The 19541-nt window shown below is 35.3% G+C and overlaps 1 protein-coding gene across 1 annotated transcript; it reads left to right on the top strand.

Moving 5' to 3' along the window:
• The first annotated feature begins 7885 nt into the window (after positions 1-7885).
• Positions 7886-10996, top strand: LOC137962217 (GDSL esterase/lipase At1g28650-like). The gene is made up of 4 exons (XM_068808958.1): positions 7886-8056; positions 9865-10021; positions 10379-10660; positions 10731-10996. Exons 1-4 carry the CDS (start codon positions 7886-7888, stop codon positions 10994-10996), a joined length of 876 nt encoding a protein of 291 aa, XP_068665059.1.
• The last annotated feature ends 8545 nt before the right edge of the window (positions 10997-19541 follow it).

Below are 19541 nucleotides of genomic sequence, written 5' to 3'. Positions count from 1 at the left end.
TTTTCAATCATTTGTAGAGATAAAGACATCCTTCACCAAACTTCCTGTGTCTACACACCACCAAAAAATGGTGGCTGAAAGAAAGAATAACTTAAGGTTGCTCGAACTCTTCTACACCATATACATGTGTCTCACTTCTATTGGCCACATGTCATCCTTATGGCCAATTTTCTCATTAAGTGGTTACCTTCCTTAATATTTGGTAATATGACACCTTACTTTCATCTTTTTTCTTGGTGATGCGCCATTTTCTCTTCCTTTGAGAGTTTTTGGGTGTAGTTATTTTGTTCATGTTACATGTACGATACTACTAAATTGAATCCTAGGGCACTGAAATGCATATTTTTGGGCTACTCTCTTACTTAGAAAGGATATGAGTGTTATAATCTTTCTCTAAAAAAATGTGTGTTTCTAGTAATGTCACATTCTTTGAAGAGCACCCCTTTTATTCATCCACCAATGCCCCCACCAGGTTTTTCTGGACTGAATGAGTTTCCTAAGCCTTTTGTGTCGATTGATGACTCAGTAGTTCCTGGTTTTCATGGCATACTTGCTTCGCCCCCTGAATCATTGGCCGAAACTACACCTGTAGAGTCTCCATCCCCCTCTGAAGTAATTTCTCTTACTCCACCTCGTATTTTTGGTCCTCCATTTGATACCAACCGATTGCTCTTCGAAAAGAGTCTCGGTCATGCACACGACCATCTACCTCTCACCCCATCGTTCATTTTTTATCCACCCATCAGCTATCCTCATCTTGCTATCAACTTCTTGCCTCTATTTCTTCTGGTTTTAATCCTCAGTCTTATCAGGAGGCCCTATAGCATTCAGGATGGAAATCAACGATGGATGAAGAGATGGCAACCCTCTATGAGAATTAGACATGGCGACTTGTTCTCTTACCATCGGATAAAAAATCAATGGACTTTAAACGGGTCTTCACTATAAAACATAATCTGGATGACTCTGTGGCCCGCCTTAAAGCTCGTCTTGTGGCTAAAGGTTATTCCTAGTGTTATGGGATTGATTATGAGAGAACTTTTTCACCCGTTGCCAAACTCAATTCGATACGCCTTTTATTATCTCTTGCTGCTAACGCTCAATGGTTAGTTTTTCATCTAGATGTGAAGAATGTCTTCCTCAATGGCGTTATTAAGAAGGAAATTTATTTGCAGCCACCATGAAATATGGTTGAGGGGCAGTTCGTATGCCGCTTAAAAAAATTGTTATATGGTCTGAAGCAATCTTCATGGGCCTGGTTTGACAAGTTTAGACAAGCAATGATCTGATTAGGGTTCACAAGGTGCTTTGTGGACCATTTAGCATTTGTCAAGCATAATTAGAAAGGGGTGGTACTACTTTTTGTGTACATGGATGATATTATTTTGGCAGGTAGTGATTACCAACAGCATCCGACAAGTCAAACACAAGATAGGAAGTTAATTTAAGACATATTACTTGGGCTTCCACTTTGAAATTTTTATTTTTATTGAGTTCCTTTTCATGTGTCCCCTACGTGGACCCATGTGGCTTCTTAAGAGGGGGGCGAATTGAAAAAATAATATTAAAACTTAGTGCATGCATTAAAAAATCATGCATCAAAACAATTTCAATGGAAATCAAACATGGATTCACCATAGTAGGCAAGTGAATTTTTGTTATCAATGTTCTCCTATTCGTATTCACCGCCCAAGAACCCTTTTTTGGGAAATTCCACTATTTAAAGCTCTAATAGTTGGAATTACACAAAGAGATTTCGGCTTTCTTTAAGCCATGTACCAATCTCCCCACGAAATTACTACTAGATTCTAGCACTAGCTGACTGTTGCTATTTAGTTTCTACAGGTTCTAGATGAATTTTCAAATTATTGACAAAAAGAAAGAAAAATGTACACCCTTACTTAGAGATTTCCGTCTCCTCGAGAGATCCAAGTTTCCACTTCTTTAGCAGCACAATGTGGAGTGATTATAGGAGTTTGGCTAATATGAATTCAAGGAAAGGAAGGAAAGAGTTGTGAAATTTCAAGGGTAAAGCTCATTATTTTACTCTAAAGCACTTTTTGAGAGATTTTCTAGATTGAGAGTAAAAACTTGAAATTGTTTTCAATAAATGCTCATTAGCATCTAAATACATAGTTTAGTGTAATATTTATAACTTTACTAACTCAAACTAGCCATTTTTTACCTGTTTGCAAAAGTTAGTTCATCGATTCTATAAAGTGATTGATCTATCAATCGATCATAACGACTATTTTTCTATCAAATAGTGACTTATTCATTGATGGACATATCGATCAATATGTTATCGTTGGTCCAGAAAAGTTAAGTTGATCGATCATTGCCAGGGGATGATCGATCAATCAGAATTCCCTTTGGTTGTCAACACAAGTATGATCGATCAATGCATTTTCTATGATCAATCATGTTTGAAGTCCCTAACTGGCAAACGGATTGATTAATCAGGTGGGTTGATCGATCATTCCATGTAGAAATTTTTTGCCTAGACAGAATCAATTGATCAATCCAAATGGGATAATCGATAATACTTTATAGCATGAAATGGTCATGTTTTGGATGATCAATTAATCAACTAAATTTGATCGATCATGCTTTATAATCTTGGCATGCATATTTCTGGATGATCAATCATTGGTAGAGGCTGATTGATTATTCTACTACTAGTTCAACTAAGTTGACTTTCAAAGCATGAGAACATCTTTATCTAAGTGCTCTAACATGTTTATGATGCTCCTAAAAATATCTACATGCAATTTATGACCTAAATCTTCATATTCACAATTGTACTTAAAGAATGGAGTTTAGGAGTACTCTCTTACATTGTGACTGAGTTTAGACATATGGCTTCTATGTTGAACTCTAGTCTTCTTATTGTCTTATTCCTTGTGGGTGCTTCTTCAAGAGACGACCTTCAATGATGCTTGACGTTTTGAGTAGACTTGATCATTTTGAAGTTTTAGACCTTGAGATACATTGACTCTTGAAGGTGAAGTATCTGCAATAATTGGTTTTGCAAATTGTTAAATCAATTAGGTTTTGTTATCATAAAAAAAAAACAATATGGGAGTCAACCTATGGTCGACACCCTAGATTTAAAAACAAATTCATGATTTAAAATTTTAAAAATCTTGTCAAATTAGAACTTATTGAGCTAATATTACATAAAATAGGTATTTGGGGTTGGTGTATCTATTCACTTGTAAATAAATTGTAAAATTTTCCAAATCAAGCTGTTATAAAGGGCTGAAAAAGTAAGTATCCTTTAAGTTGGGTCAAGCCTTGTATTGGCTAGACTATCCTGATCGCAAATTGATTGAGAGATGTCTTTGGACTAAGGAGTAAATGCTCGTAATCTTTGTTTTGTTGCTACTAACTATAAGACCCTTTGTGGACTAGTGTTGCTAAAAATCTCTGTTTGTGGACTAGTGTTGATAAAAATCTCTGTGTGGTCTAAGCCTATGCCTTTGTGGTTCTAGGTAGGAGTGCCAAGTAAACTGCTGAAAATTCTTTTTGTGGGTATTGGTTGGATATCTTAGTTTCTTGTTTTAAATCTAGGTGAGGGTGTATATTAGAATTGGTTGTTGTAGTGAATTGAGTGGTGTAAGTGCTTATGTGTGTAATGTTGTATTTAGACTTCAAAGTAATTTACTATAAGTACTATTTGGTAACCCAAACATAGTGAATTAACTTTAGATGAAAACATATTGGAAATAGGGGTTTAAATGGTATACGGATTAAACGTAATAGGCTATTATGCATATTATTTTGATTACCATTCTAGTATTTTGTATCCATTTTATCCGATTATTTTTAAGACATTCCAATTTCTTTCTTGGTTAACAAACAGGTAAATGGGTAAATAAACAAAAAATAGTAAAAAATAATAAAAATAGAAATTTGTTTATAAAAATATATAAAATTTTTTAAAAATAGAAAATATATAAATATATATTTATAATATTTGAAGGTAGTAAAAAGTCATATAAAAACATACATAACAAGTCCCCTACACGACAAAATTGTAATAATACCTTTACATGATCACTAAATGGGTAAAGAAATAAGGAATAGGTATTATCCATTTTATTCTATTTAATAAATGATAAAATTATAAAAAAAGGTAAAATTACCTCATTACACATATTGGTAAGATTTTTTGTTTCGTTTCGTTTCCATTTCTTTAATAAACGACAAACGAAAAATCGGGTAATTGGATAAAATAGAAACTCATACTTGGAAGTGGAATATCAATCCAAGATAGTATTGTGAACTGCAATAAATCCATGGATATTTATTGTCTAATTGATTATATGTGCTTTAAATTTGAATTTAAAATCAACATTGCACATAAAATTAATTAAATTTTGTGAACACAAATAGAATTAAGCAAAAAAGAGTAAAAATATAGCAGAAAAAATTAATAAACCTATTAATCCACCTCTAGGTTTGTTCCTAGCAGGACCTAATATCTACTCCACCTTCGAGGCTGACCTTGTGTTAACTCAAGGTCATCAACATCTGTGCTACAGAAGTTTCATAGAAAATCTTTGAAATAGGCTTATGTATAACTCAATGTCACCTTCAACTTCCATGTTTTCAATAGAGTTGTCAATATCGATCCTTTTTGCTTCTGATGACAAACTTTCTTCTAGAAAAATGCTTCTTGATACCAGATGTTAGAGTCAATTTTCCAAGCAAGTGTGAGAGAAGAAGTAAAGAGAGGATAAGAAATTTTTGAAAGAAAACATGCTAACAAAAACTGCATGTCCTATGCTCTCTTTGTTTTCTTTTTTAATGAACTCATGAATACAACGTATAGGCCACCCTATTTATAGAGTATCTGAGGGGACTTCTTCAACTATTGATGATTCTCTCTAGTGCCTACCTGTGAGATATATGAGGTTTGTGCATATATTGGTTGACAACACTAACCACAAATGAGATATATTGTCTAGTCACTATAAGATATTGACCAGCCTTTGGTACTTGCCCACATTAACATCCTCACCAGAGTTATCACATAATTTCTCATTTGTATCCATCGGGGTGTCAGTAGGGCGACATTCCATCATTCATATGTCTTTGAGCAAGTCAAATACATATTTTCTTTGTGATAGGATAATGCAACGCCTAGACTGAAGGACATTAACATCCAGGAAGTACTTGAGGAGTCCCAAATCTTTTGTCTTGAATTTACTACATATCTTTTGTTTAATTTGACTTATGATCACGGTATCACTTTATGTCAGAATAATGTCATCCACGTATACAACAAGTAGCACCACACCCTTTTTAGTGTGCTTGACAAATACCGAATGGTCCACAGAACACTTGGTGAATCCAAATCGAAGCATGGTTTGACTAACCTTTTTAGTGTGCTTGACAAATACCGAATGGTCCACAGAACACTTGGTGAATCCAAATCGAAGCATGGTTTAACTAAACTTGTCAAACCAAGCCATTGGAGACTGCTTCAACCCATATAAAGACTTATGTAAATGACATACATACTCGCCCTCAACAACATAGCCATATGGTTGTTTAATGTAAATCTCCTCCTAAATATCCCCATTGAGAAAAGTGTTTTTATATCAAGCTAAAATGCCAAACAATTAGAGTTAGTAGAAATAGATAATAAGAGGCGTATTGAATTGAGCTTGGTAACCGAGGGAGAAGGTTTCCTCATATTTTACACCATAGCACTAAGTGTAGCCTTTTTCTACGAGGTGAGCTTTACGGTGGGCCACGGAACCATCCGGATTGTGCTTAACAGTTAAGACTTACTTACAACCCTACTAGTTGTTTCTTGGATGGGAGGGGAACAAGTGTCCAAGTTTGATTCTCATGTAGAGCTGTCATTTTGTCATCCATCGTCACTTTCCATTCTAGATGGTGAAGGGCCTCCTGATAAGACTGAGGAATCAAGGGAAATGATATGGAGGCAAGGAAGTGATGACAATATGGTGATAAATAGTGAGTCGATAAAAAAATGGAGATGGGGTGAAAGGTAGACAGTCAAGTGCAAGACCTCAGCTCCTTCCGAAGAGCAATTGGTCGAGTATCAATGGGGGGGGACCAAAAATATGTGGAGAAGAAGGAGAGTTTACCTCTAAAGAAGCTGGAGACTCCACAGGTGAGGTGTCAGCTAATGCTTCAGGTGGCTGAATAGATAAGCCATCATGCTCATGAATTGGTTTCTCTTCGATAGGCACACTTGGCTTAGGAAAGTCATTCACAAGAGAGAAACCAGGTGGAGGCACCATTGGATGAATTAAAAGGTTATTCTTCAAAAGAAGGTCACATATCTGGATTCAAACATTTTCTTGAGTGAAGGATTATAACACACGTATCCTTTCTGAGTATGAGAGTAGCCAAAAAAATACATTTAATGGCTCTGGGATCTAATTTAGTCATATGTGAAGATGTGACATGGACAAAGCAAGTACACCCAAATATTCTTATAGGAAGGGAAAAGATGTCTTCAGTAGGAAAGAGACGAAAGAAGGCCGATTGATCATTCAAAACCGAAGATGACAACATGTTGATGAGAAAACATGTCATAAGGATAGCATGGGACCATTAGAAGTGGGGCACATGCATATATTAAAGAAGGGCCCGAGCAACATCAAGAAAGTTTTTTTTCCTTTAGCCACTCCATTTTGTTGTGGTGTGTAGACACATAAGGTTTGATGTATGATTCCAATATCTTGGCAAAAAGATTGAAATTCTCTCGACATATATTCTTTTACATTATCTGACTGAATAACCTTTAAGGTAATATTAAATTGTGTAGACATCATAACAAAAAATGATTTGAAAGTAGATAATACCTCTGATCTATCTTTAAGTAAAAACTACCATGTAACCTGAGAGAAGTCATCAACAAATGTAATAAAATACTTTGAATGAGAAACATTGGAGATGTTCAAGGGTCGCCACACATAAGTATGAACTAAAGTAAAAGGAGCAACACCTTTAGTTTCACGTCAAGGGGAGTAAGCGCTCCGTTGGTGTTTACTTAGTTGACAACTTTCACAGTTCAAATGATAATGTGGGAATCATATGTTTAAGGTGTTAAGTTGTGGAGCCTAATCAATGCCCAATGTAGAGTAGTACGCGGATCGATCTTCGCGATAAGGTCATCGTGGGGGTTGGATGGGGGCAGAGCCCCCGCTTGGTCCACGATATATTAACTATTGTTTCATTAAGGGCCATTTGGGAATTTTACTCTTGTCTCGTGATTGCCCTAATTTTTTTTTATAATTGAAGGGTGCTTTAGTTAGGGTTTTTTCATCACTGAGGAGCTGGAGTTGCAGCCCGAGAGAGGTTAGAGAAAACACCTGTAAGTGTGTGTGATTTCTCTTATAAACTATTTCATCTTCATAGTGGATTACTGCAACGGTTGAAGACAAGACGTAGTCTCACCATGAGGCAAACCTGTATAAATCTTGTTTGTTCACGTGCTTGCTTTTTCTTTCTTCTACGATTAATATTATTGCTCTCGCTAATTTGGAATTAAGGCGTTTAATTCCTAACATAAGGGACTGCAGAGACGAGTGGCTTACTCTATTGATCCATTAAAGGGCCTGGTGTTGGGAATTGGATGTGGATGTGACTGTTGACTGCCTGAGATAATATAGGCCCCCTTGTTTATGACATCCACCAATCACCTGTTTTGTCTGTAGGTCATGAAAGACACAAGAGGTAGGAGAAAATTTAATGGAATAGTTAAATATTTTTGTTAATTGATCGACTGATAGAAGATTTAAAGGAAACTGAGGGAAAAAAAAACACATCTTGTAAATGCAATGTAGGTGTAGCATATGTAGATCCCATCCGTTGTACCTTGGCGTGTGATTCGTCTATTATGGAAACAAATTTATCTGTCAAACAAGGGGAGATAGAACTTAGAAGATTACCATTATCTGTCAAGTGCTTAGAGGCCCCAAAGTTAATAATCGAGGATGGAGAGGGTGAAGTAGCTGAGATCATACTAGAGATAGTTGTAGCTGCAATAGTGGGAGAGGTTTTTTTCAAGGTAGATATCATCATACTCTTCATCTATAGAAGGCAAAGTCTACTATCTGACATGTTTTCCCACTTCGAGAACAAGTTTGATTTTCAGATCTAGAACAACCTTGTCCATTCCTACCACCTCTAGTTTTTCTTTCTCGACCCCGATTACTAGAATTTTCACCTCTATTATTTGAGTACATGGATGAGGAGACATCAACTTGGGAGGTGGTGGATGGATCCGGGATACATATAAGTGTAGCACTTATATCTTCAAATGAAGGAAGAGTTCTTGAGCTAAGGATTTGAGTCTTGGCTATCTCAAGATAAGGTTTGATATTGGCAAGACATATGACTATTGCTAACACTTCCATTTGTTTCTCTTGAACTTAAATATTTTTGGAATATGGTTGAACAAGATTCCATTCTTGAATGAGACCTCTAAACTATGCAAGATAGTCATGTACATTATCTCCTTGCTTGGAACTATACATTTTTTTAAAAACATCGTATAATTTTAGCAAGTTGTTGGCACTAGAGTATAACTTTGCATAAGTATCCCACACTTGTTTAGCAGTCTCAAGATGCAGTACATTAGTTGCAACACTCTTCCATGATGTTAATCAACCAACTAAGGACTTCCTTAAGCCACTTGGTGTTTACATTACCTTCCTCACCTAGGCGAGGAGATGGCTTATTCAAGTGACTCAACAAGTCACGAGTGATGAGAAATCATTTAACAGATTGTGACCAACTCAAGCAATTCGATAACCCCTTAAGCATAATTGTGGTAATTTTGAGTAAGTCACTTTTTCCAACCATATTAAAACCAATATCTTAAGCAATGAAATATCAATCACCAAACAAATAATCACCACTCAAAGAGTTTATGATCTGAAGTTGTATCTTCAAGAATCAATCACACTTGCTAAAATTTCAGCACCACTTTTTCTTTGATGTGGGATAAAAATCTCTTAACCACGTCCTCTTGGATTTAAGACCAAAGATGAAGTTAAAACCAAGACAAGATCAAACTAGATTCATGTATAAGGTGCTACAATCCATATTTAAGACAAGACAACAACAAATGAATCAAAGAGAGCACATATAAATATAATTCATATAAATATAAACATATATAAATAGATTATAAAAAAATATCATATAAATAGATTATTTGATGCATCTTGCTAGTTTAGAGAATTTGATTTTTTTTATAAAATTTGAAAGTTTGTTCCAAGAGAAACTGATAACAGGAGTAAAATTATAATTTTTGGAGCAAATTATAAACCTGGTAAATTATTGACTATCCTAAAATTATGAATATTTTATGTCTAACGATTGGCTTTTAAATGCATAATTTAAAATCGATATTATGAACGTTAGTTTTAAAAAATAATTTTTATTCAAAGCTTTATGAGGATTGAATCTAGCTTATGCCACTTGTTGGGTATCATATTTGGGATCAAACATATTCGATGGATGAATATGCCTTGCTAATGTGCTTGAAATTTAATTGTAGTGAGAAGTGCTGACAAGAAAGAAGAATAGGGTCCAATTGACTCTCGTTCAATAGGCCAGTTCGATTTGTGTCCAAACTTATTATCATATAACAGATTAGCTTTAAGAGAAGATGCTTTAGAAGTGACACACTTGTTTTAATTCTAATAAAATAATGAACATTAGAGAAGATAATGAGATAACATCTCTGCGCGAACTCCCTTTGAATGTTTGTATGTTCCATGGCTAAGTATATGGTTAATTTGCCTTGCTAAAATCAATGTAGGAACCATGTTGTTCATTTTCTTCATTTCAATTTTATTCTTATCTTAGTTGTACTTTGCAGACTGCCGAAATGTCTTTAGAAGTACCTTTTTTCTATTAGGAGAGATCAGCGGGAACGACTTGAATTACCCGTTTGCTCAAGGATGGAGCATAAAGCAATTGCATAGTTTTTTGCCTCAAATAGTCTCTGCAATCAAATCTGCAGCTAAGGTGACTAAGAAACCCAAAAAGGCATTACACAAGTAGAATTTGATAGACATAAGGATACGGGTTGATCGAGAGTTCCAATACCATATAGAATAATTGGAAGAAAAGAAGTAATTTAATGTGCTTTTTATTATGAGGAAGAAGGTATTTATAAAGACCGTAATGTATCTTTACAACAGAGACTGTAAAGATTATAAAGATTACAACACTTCAGCTACATGCCGTAGCTGGATACAAGATTTAAAGTTTGAGTTAGAGTCTGTCTTGTGAACTCAATCAACCCATATTCGTATCTCTATCAGAATTAAGAAAAATTTTAGTGTAAGCTGCTATAGATGTACTTTATATTATTTTATTCGGGTACTAATTGTGCATGGAGCCACCACTATTTTGGTCCCTGGAAACCTACCCATCGGCTGCTCACCGTCCAACTTCTCCCTCCCTTGGAACTCCGTCAGGAAACACTACAACACTGAAACTGGTTGTCTTGACGATTTCAATGCATTTGTTGAGAAATATAACCAGCAGCAGAAAATGGAGTTGGACCATTTGCGAGCCCTCCACAGTGGCGTTACCCTCATCTATGCGGATTACTACAATGCAGCCATGTGGGTTTTTCGATCCCCGCATGAATTTGGTTAGTCTCTCCTCTTCGCTGTGAAACCCTTTGACATAAACCTTTATATTAAGTATGCGATAAGTTGCAGGTTTTAATGAAACTCTAAGAGCGTGTTGTGGTGGAGGAGGACATTACAATTACAATATTTCAACTCAGTGCGGCCTCCCGGGGTCGCAAGCATGTAAGAATTCATTGTCCTTTGTGAGTTGGGACGACATTCATCTTACAGAGGCCATGTACAGCTCCGTAGCCGAAGCTTTGTTGAAGGGACCATATACTGAGCCTTCCATTGCTTCCGTATGCCTGGCTTCCCATCGTCCTCTTTTATTTAGGAATGAACATGATGTGTGTTGAAGTAGCAATCTTATATGCTTTTTACTTGTATGAAAGAATTTACACAACAACTTTTAGGGTTTGACCAATTTGTAAAAGATTTGCTTGTGTAAATTATTGTGCCTTCCTAGTCTTTTTAAAAAAGGATATCATATTTCCAATAAATAAATGAGCTAGCCTTATGTACTGTGTCATTTACCTCATTCTTCTCAGAAATGATCCTTGAGGCGGATTGTTGGTTTATTTGGAAATAGAGTTTTTAGCTCCTAAATAACAATAAGGCATGAGCTCATAAATCAATATGTGCCTACAGATGTTCATATAGGTGTAGAAAAGGGTGATCCAATAGGAAAAGTCATTTGGTGTGAAATATGTGAAATAACTATCTCAACAGTCTGATCATGATCAATGGCTATCTCATCAAACTGATAATGATTGGACAGTTGAGATAGTCGTTTCACATCTTTAGCACCAAATGATTTTTTGTATTGGATCAATCGTGTAAGTGTAGACATAGATATGAAGCAATGATCCAATACAAAAGTCTTTAACTTACGAAAGATACAAAAATGAAACGATGGTCATTGAATCATCCCTTTTACTTGATTAATTGTCTGTTTCAAAAGGGGCTTAACATACCCTCCTCCACTAGGAGTTTTGAAAGTCCTTTATGTCAAAATCATTTTCTAGGTTTGACGGAGAGGATGGAGAATCTCCTCCACCACCTCCTCCACTTCTGGGGGAATCAGCCGCCTCTCATCTAGCTCCATTCGCCACCGCCAGCTCTCGCCTAATAGCTATACTTTAAGCAATGCAATGTATTTTTATTAGAACAAGCTTCTGTTGTTGTCGAGAAAGATGCAAGAGGAGCTGTAATGGCATCAATATTGTAGTTTCGTAGGCTTTATGTAGAGCCAAAAATCACCCTTTCACTTATTCTTCTTCTTATTATCTATAAGCAAAAAATTGCTTTTCTTATTGGTGTTGACGTTTGGTTTCACTCTAGAAGTGTTTAATGGTGTGATTTGAGATTTCAATTTTTTTTGTTTCAGGAAAGGGAGGGGCGACCCACCATATGTTAGATGATATCCACAACCACTAGAAGATAGTTGAAGCTGTCAGAATCAAGCGACATGGATAATGTTTTCTTCCGCCTCAATGTGATTCCTAATAAATCAATTTTTTGGGTATTGTAACTTGCAATTTTGATTCAACCTTGAGATGAAGATGAAGATGAGTCAATTTTTTAACCCCTCCCCTCCCCCTCCCCCCCCCCCCCCCCCCCTCTAAATCCCTAAATGTTGTTATAGGTTTAGTTGATTGGTTTCACAAATAAAAGGACCAGAATAAGCTCAAGGTGTTCTTATTTAGTTAGAATTCTTCTTTTACTTTGTTTCATTTAATTTGTGGTTGACAATAGTTCTCCAAAATGGTCTTGTATGATGTGACTGGAATATGGATGAATATCAAGGAAATCCCTGCAGAGAATTGTGCTTTCAAAGTGAAGGTGCTAGGTAGCATTTTTTTATGGTCCTACCCATGCCACTGGAGTGAGACAATTAAAATTCTCTATTTGCTTGATTTATTTAAATTTTATGAACTTTTGAATAGAGGCTACTTTTCACTGGGTTCAACTATTAATGTCTTTATTTTTACTTCTTGGTTCTGGATGATGAAATTCTCAAATGAGAGAATCTTGGTGGGTTGGTGCAAGTTCGTTGAATATTTTAGTGTCCCACTTGTGTATAGCCTTCTTTTGGGTTTAATTATGATGTTTTATAAATTTTTTTAGAGTTTGATTTGGCTCATCTTGAAGGCTGGTATTGAGGTTTCTAAGCTCTTTCTAAATGAAGGGGACATAGTATATAATTACGTCGCCTACACCTATTTTTTTTATCCTTTTTCTTTAATATTCTAATGAAGGACCCTCAACATTTCCCTAAAAATAGAGGTCAGTCTCTTCCCATATTCTTGCAACTACTTATGAGTGTTTTTGTTACAGCAGTTACTTCTGGTATAGTTTTTCAACATGTTATTTCCTTTAGTTTATATAGTTAGAAGGGATCCCCAATTTTCAAATATTATCATTGTAGAAAACTGCACATTTGATGACCGCTCCTGTCATTGTATATATATCTCTTTTATATTAAAAAACACACAACTTGATTTTCTATCATTCTAATTGAATTTTATGTGGCTTATTGGTTGGAGGAGGCTACTTTCTAAATGGCATCTTTAAGAACTTTACATTCGAAGTAGTACCATTTTGCCTCAAGCAAAGATTTTGGGGAACTTCTACCAGACAAGATGGAAGATTTTTTTTCCAATTTGAATATAAATACAACATAACAACTTGTTAGTTTTTTTTTTTTTTTTTTGGAAAAAAAGCAAATTTTAAGACCCCACATTTTGGTTTCTGCTAGACTCCACATTTTTTAATAGTAGAAATTGCGAGTTTTAGGAATGAAGAGTACTATAAGAGGAGGAATTTTCTTGCTCATACAACTGTTATGTTTACTTGCTGCACAAGTATTTGTTAACAGTAGAACTGCAATGCCACTGAGATTTTGAGAAGGCATATGCTTTATCTGAAATTCTAGCTTAAGATGGGGTTAGTTAAGCATCATATGTACAAAAGCATGATTTCAGAAGCATGATCATAGAGGCGGCTGAGATTTTCAACCGTGATTTGAAAAAAAAAAATTGTAGGTGGCTTTCTTTATGGGCCTAGAACTAGATTGTGTGGTTGAATGTCTAAAACTTTGTTGTTGTGAGAAATCACTTCCAAGGTACAATTATCTATGTGCCTTCAAATGTAAGACAATTTGAACCCAGTCCTTCCTCCTGTGTTTTGTTTATCTATTGAACAGTCCATGAATTTTGTAATGGATGACTTAAGAGTCATTGAAGACTTTGTGGCCTAATGGATACGACACCGGTTTAACTTGAGAATTTGGGTTTGACTCCCAGCAAAGTTGTTTATTTTCTATGATTCCAAGATGAAGAAATTCATTCAACAACCAAGATGGGTATTATTCGCTAAAAAAATTTTATGTATAAAGAAAAACAACAACATGAAAAGGAATAATCTATCTTTTGAATTTTATAACAGGGGCATTTGGAAACGCTCTTCAAAAATACCAAGTCAAGTTGTCAACATTGCCTTAATTTATCATTACCATTTACATCACTGAATTAAAGTGAGCTTAAAATGAGAATGTTTGTGGTCCCCTGTATCAACATGAAATCAAAGATAATTGCTGGAAAAAGTTAACATCTCCAAATTTTATTTTGATGAACATCTCCATGAAACCATCTCAGGAAGAGAAAACTTGTCATTGACAGACAAGTTTGATTAATCACATTCATACAGAAATACCCAGATGAGGTTACGAACTTGACATTTTCCCTCCTCAACCTTTTTAAGCCTTCAAAAACTTCTCCAAACCCTTTTTTCATCTTCCACTCTCTATTGAAGATTTTTTTTGACGGATTTGGGAATCCATCAACAAAGACTACATCTTTGTCCTTGTGTGCCCTTTTTCTTTCCTCCTTCACCTTGGGAAGAAATCTTTCACCTTTTTCCTCTCATTCCTTGCCCTTTTCACCATGGTTTGTACAAAGAGGACATCCGACAAGGAGAAAGCCCCACAACCGGAGGAAGAATATTCTGAAATGCCTAATTAACGTGGTCACTTCAGCACCAAGACACAATAATGTCGGTACATGAAGCATTTCCTTGATAGGAGCATCGTGGAAACCACCCGGTTGGACATCAGATTATATTGACTAAAGGTAGCCTCTTATAATGATCTCTTTGGGTCCTATTCCACTATTTTGGAATGTAACCTACCTATCTACCCAAATTTGGTAAAGGTGTTTTACACCAATCTTGAGGTAGAAGAGTTTGAGAATGGAGTATTGAGCACAATTCCTTTGTCAAGAAGACCTCCATCTCTATGACCACCACTGATCTCATGAGCTCCTAGGCACACCCAAAGATGGGCTGAGATGTTACATTAAGGAAACTTGACCCAATTATTTAGAGGAAAAGCACCCTCAATCTACTATGAATGCCACTAGCTTGGTAGCCAGGTAGACCATAGGCAACTGATACGTGATCAAAATAAAAGATCTCAACATGGACCACCAACTATTCGTGGAGATAGTGCCACACATTCTCAATCCAAGGAAGTGAACTTTTTGTTGGTTCACTACTTGTGACATTTTCTGGCTCTGAGTCTTGACCCAGTGGATCCCTCTCAATTTTACACATTTCATATTCCTACAAATGGTAGATGTACCGAACAACGTTAGGGTAGATGGCCTCCCATCTGGATAATTCATCACTATGATTTTGAGTGCACAAAATTGCCCTCAAGTTGGAGGAGATCTATGTACTTGCCAAGAAGATGCATATTGGTGAGTTCAAGGTCCTCAAGTTCAGATTCGAGAAAGCTAGAGGAAGATGGGTGTCCAAGCGCTAGAAGGGAAAAGTGGTTAATGAAGATGAAATCTCAAGAGATGAGGCTAGTCCTGATAAAGGCAAAGGAGACCAATATCAATTTGTGAAGAGAAAGAGGAATGTTAACTCCTCTAGCTAAGATTGTCAGATGCAAATTGAGGATGACATATCAGCCATGAAAGAAACTCTCGTCCACATTCAATCTACCCAAGTAAACTCAAAGCAGGCCACTAGAAGCTTCAAACCTCCTTCACTTTGTGATCGACTTCATCTCTCTATCACATTGGCTTCCACCATTGCCCGTAGTGCATTAACCTTCTTTCTGACTAGCATCTTTTTGACCTAGATTTGACCTTGTTTTTGTACTTATCGTATATCTCTTTGGTCATATTTTTGTCATTTGTACACACTATATATATGAATGAAAGTCCACAAGCCATTATTTTTGTGTACAATTCTTTTATTTTTTATTGGCTAATCTTTTTGAGAGATGACATAAAGTGGAGAAGACAAAATAAATTTAAATTTCAAACCTATGACAAATCTAGGGGGAGAAATTTAACAACTTATGAGATCATGTACTTGGAATTAGATTTTGTTATCATAAAAAAGGGGTAGATTATTGACTTATGTTGACTTTCATCTATATTTTGATGATAAAAAAATTTAATTGTATTTTTACTAATATTTGTAAATCAAGTATTTTAGGTGCAATTCCTTCAAGAGACACAATAATAAGGTTTGTAGAACAGACAAACTCAAGATAAGACCTTGAGCTTTACGATGTGTCAAGTTATCTTGAAGAGTTACCTACAAGAAAATATTGAAGATTTGAAGACTAGAGTCTAATTTGTTTGGAAATATCTCAAGAAATCTAGCTATGTATGAGGACAACCACTAAAGTCTGATTTTAAGGCACACATGAGCACTAGATTTTTAGGGCATTTGATTTTTTCAAAACCATATTCAATTGATGCATTCAAATATTTTTAGACTTGCAAAACCCCCTAACCAAGTTATCATCATGCTTTAAAACTTAATTTGTTTTCATTTTGGCATATAACATGATCAGTCATATCAATGGCATGATCGATCATACAAATATATAGTTTGGCAGAGTACATAAAGCATGATTGATCATACCCTATTTTATGATCAATCATCCCAAGAATTGCATGACCAGACTCATAAAGCATGATCAATCGACTTACTTGGATTGATCGATCAACAAACTATTTTTGAGAAGTTGAAAATTTGATTGATCAATGACTTAATTGATCAACCAGCTTGGGGAACTAAAAAGTATAGCAAAAGTATAACGCTATCACACATGGTTGATCAATCATACCTTTCCAGTAATAGATCAACATTTTTTGCAGTTTTTTGAAAAGAAGCAAAAAAATGCTAGTTTGGTAAGGAAACTTATAAATATCTCTCCAAACTCATGTAGAAGAGCAATATGATCATTTATTGGCAATTTATTGCATTCAACCACCATTTTACTTGAAATTCTTTCATAAATTCACTTTCGAGAGGAATAATACTATACTCTTACAAAATCATCATTCTCTCTCAAATTTTGTGTATCCTAATATTTCAAAGCTTCAACAACTTTTCTCTTGTGCATGAAAGATAGAGAACTTGGAAATCTCTAGGAGAAAGTTGTCTCTCCATAATTCAAGGGTGTAATGTTTCCTTTTCTTATTGTATTTTCCATTTTTTTTTATCAAGATCATTCTAGAATTTGGAATCTAGAAAATAAGCTTGCTTGAGCTATAATCTAGCTGTAAAATCTCGAGGAGAGATTTGTATCAAGTACTTGAGTATTACACGTGGCTTAAAAGAGAGTCAGAATCTCTCTTTTTTTTTTTTTTTGTAAAATTTCAACTAATAGAGCTTATTAGTAAAAATTTCATAACATGGATTTTTTGGGTTGTAATTACCAATAGAAAAAGAACGAGAATAAAAATTCTTTTGACTTTTGTTATGATGTGTGATTTTATTAATTATTTTATTTTAATTTTACATATAAACTTCAAAATTTTAATTTTAAATCTCAGTTCACCTCCATCTTGAGAAGCTATCTGGGCCAACACATAACAATACCGTATACTATGAATATCGAATGCGAAGTGTCTTTTATTTTTCTCTTGGTTAATAATAAACTATTGTCACCATGTGATTAATTGGGATGTTTTGTAAACCATTTTTGTTTTATCTCATAATTGAAAAAAAGGTAGTCGTATGGGTTTAACTTGATAATTACATAAATTGGTTCTTTTTCTTCTATTAATTTCTTGCTTAATTATCTTTATTTCATAGCTATTTTATCCTTTTAGCCCGCATAGGCAAAAGAATGACAAGAACCTCTATGGTATCTACTTGTTTTCATTCCATTACTAAAATCTTGTAAAACCATTTTATGTTGTAGTCTAGTTCGCAAATATTGTTGTCTTTTAAAGAACAAAGCTTCGTTTTGAAAATTAAACAGAGGCTAGAAGAAGGGAGAGAGTCAGAGGACAAACTATTTTTTACAAAACAAAAGTATGGTACATGAAACACATAACAAAATACCCATTACTCATTCTATCCCACCCCAAGTTGTTTTCACATAATGAGATAATCTAGAAGTCTAACTAATTTACCGTTCCATCCTATGTCTTTCTAACATGTCATTGGACACCTCCCTGTGTCCTAAGGGAGGGATTATAAACTCTCCCTTTTTTATATTTTAATATATATTAAAAAATATATTAAGATACATGTAAGTAATTTTTATATGAACAAATTATTTTCATCTACATGATAAAATATTTATCGATTAGATTTTAATCAAGAAGTCACATTATAAATATGACATCTAAATGATTATATTTGAAAATTATTTCAAATTAAATATTATATAACATATTTAGTTTGCATCTTGTGCCCTGAGGTTGAGGTGTGTAGCAAAAAGAATCCGAAGGACAGTGTTGCACAACCAAAGTAGAGAGCACCAGTGGTGACATCAAAATGGTGTTTTGAAGGAGTTTTGGTACCTTCAAGTCATTAGCCGGTAGTTGGCTACTTCTGGTTGGATAGATATTTGGTTCAAAATTTTAAATTTGAGTTTGGGGCCTAGGATTTGGATAGAATTTTAGGCATGTGTTATAATGCCTTGTTAGAATTTGATTAGGTGGTAATTTTTATTAGCTAGAGTTTAAGTAAGGGACAAGGAAATCGTGGATCAGCTTGCCAAATGTGACCGGCACATTGATTCGCTGTACCGCGCTGTCCAGCAAATCCGACCTCGAGCCTAGAAGCCACGTGAGGGGCTTCTGGCGGTTTAATTTATCCGCCCGCACAGCTGCAGCAACGTCATTCGATCCGAGCTCATTCGAACAGGAGAAACAACAACTTCCCGCCTTCGCCTTCGCCTATACAAAGTTGCATGCAGCAAACTTCATACGCCACGGCTCCCTATGGTTTCTACTTGAAGTGAGTATTCTTCCCATTGCAACAAAGATTCTTCTTGATTCGCAGAGTAGCTTCTCGCTCTCTCGTATTTCTCCTAATCGTCTCTGAATTTTTAGCGGTCTTCTTATTATTGGACGATATCATGCGTTCTTCTCAATAATTCAATTTCTGCCTAGAACATCGATAGATCTCTTGTATGTTACCTTCAAATATTTGGAGATCTTCCTGTTAGCCTGTATTGGGCCTTGATCTAACATGAAAGAGCTGTCGGAACAAGTGAAACGTCTATCTCCTTAATTCCTTATTGAAGTTTCTTCACATTTCGAAGACACTATTTCCTTTCGAAAAGCACATGAAAAATGAGCTCGTAATTCCTGAGTTCTCTCGGATCTAGTTGTACCATTGAGAGGCCTATGTCTTCTTTTTCAAAAAAAATTGAGAGGCCTATGTCTTGAAAAGAGAAAAGACTTTGACAGTAGAAATAAATTTTGTTATGGATCAGGCATCCTGCTAAGGCTAACTTCAGATGTTTCATGCATGTTATATTTGACTACTTGTTTTGTGGAACGGCTGATTACGGAATGCTGAACGAACTGTTTTTTTGAGATCCAATTCAGAACTTCTGTTAGAAGTTTATCTCGTTAG

Source organism: Aristolochia californica, unplaced genomic scaffold (assembly GCF_029961685.1).
Source record: "Aristolochia californica isolate CCGP_79_NKW_82.1479 unplaced genomic scaffold, dmAriCali1.0.hap1 SCAF_4, whole genome shotgun sequence".
Taxonomy (NCBI): domain Eukaryota; kingdom Viridiplantae; phylum Streptophyta; class Magnoliopsida; order Piperales; family Aristolochiaceae; genus Aristolochia; species Aristolochia californica.
The sequence above is the reverse complement of the archived record's forward strand: the minus strand, read 5'-3'. Positions and strand labels throughout refer to the sequence as shown.

What these genes read in the sequence shown, in the direction of transcription:
- LOC137962217 (XM_068808958.1), top strand. Translation starts at nt 7,886, where the DNA reads ATGGAAACAAATTTATCTGTCAAACAAGGGGAGATAGAACTTAGAAGA. An exon ending in TGGGAGAGGTTTTTTTCAAG is followed by an intron (nt 8,057 to 9,864) that starts GTAGATATCATC and finishes TTCTTATCTTAG; the next exon opens with TTGTACTTTGCAGACTGCCG. An exon ending in CTCTGCAATCAAATCTGCAG is followed by an intron (nt 10,022 to 10,378) that starts CTAAGGTGACTA and finishes TATATTATTTTA; the next exon opens with TTCGGGTACTAATTGTGCAT.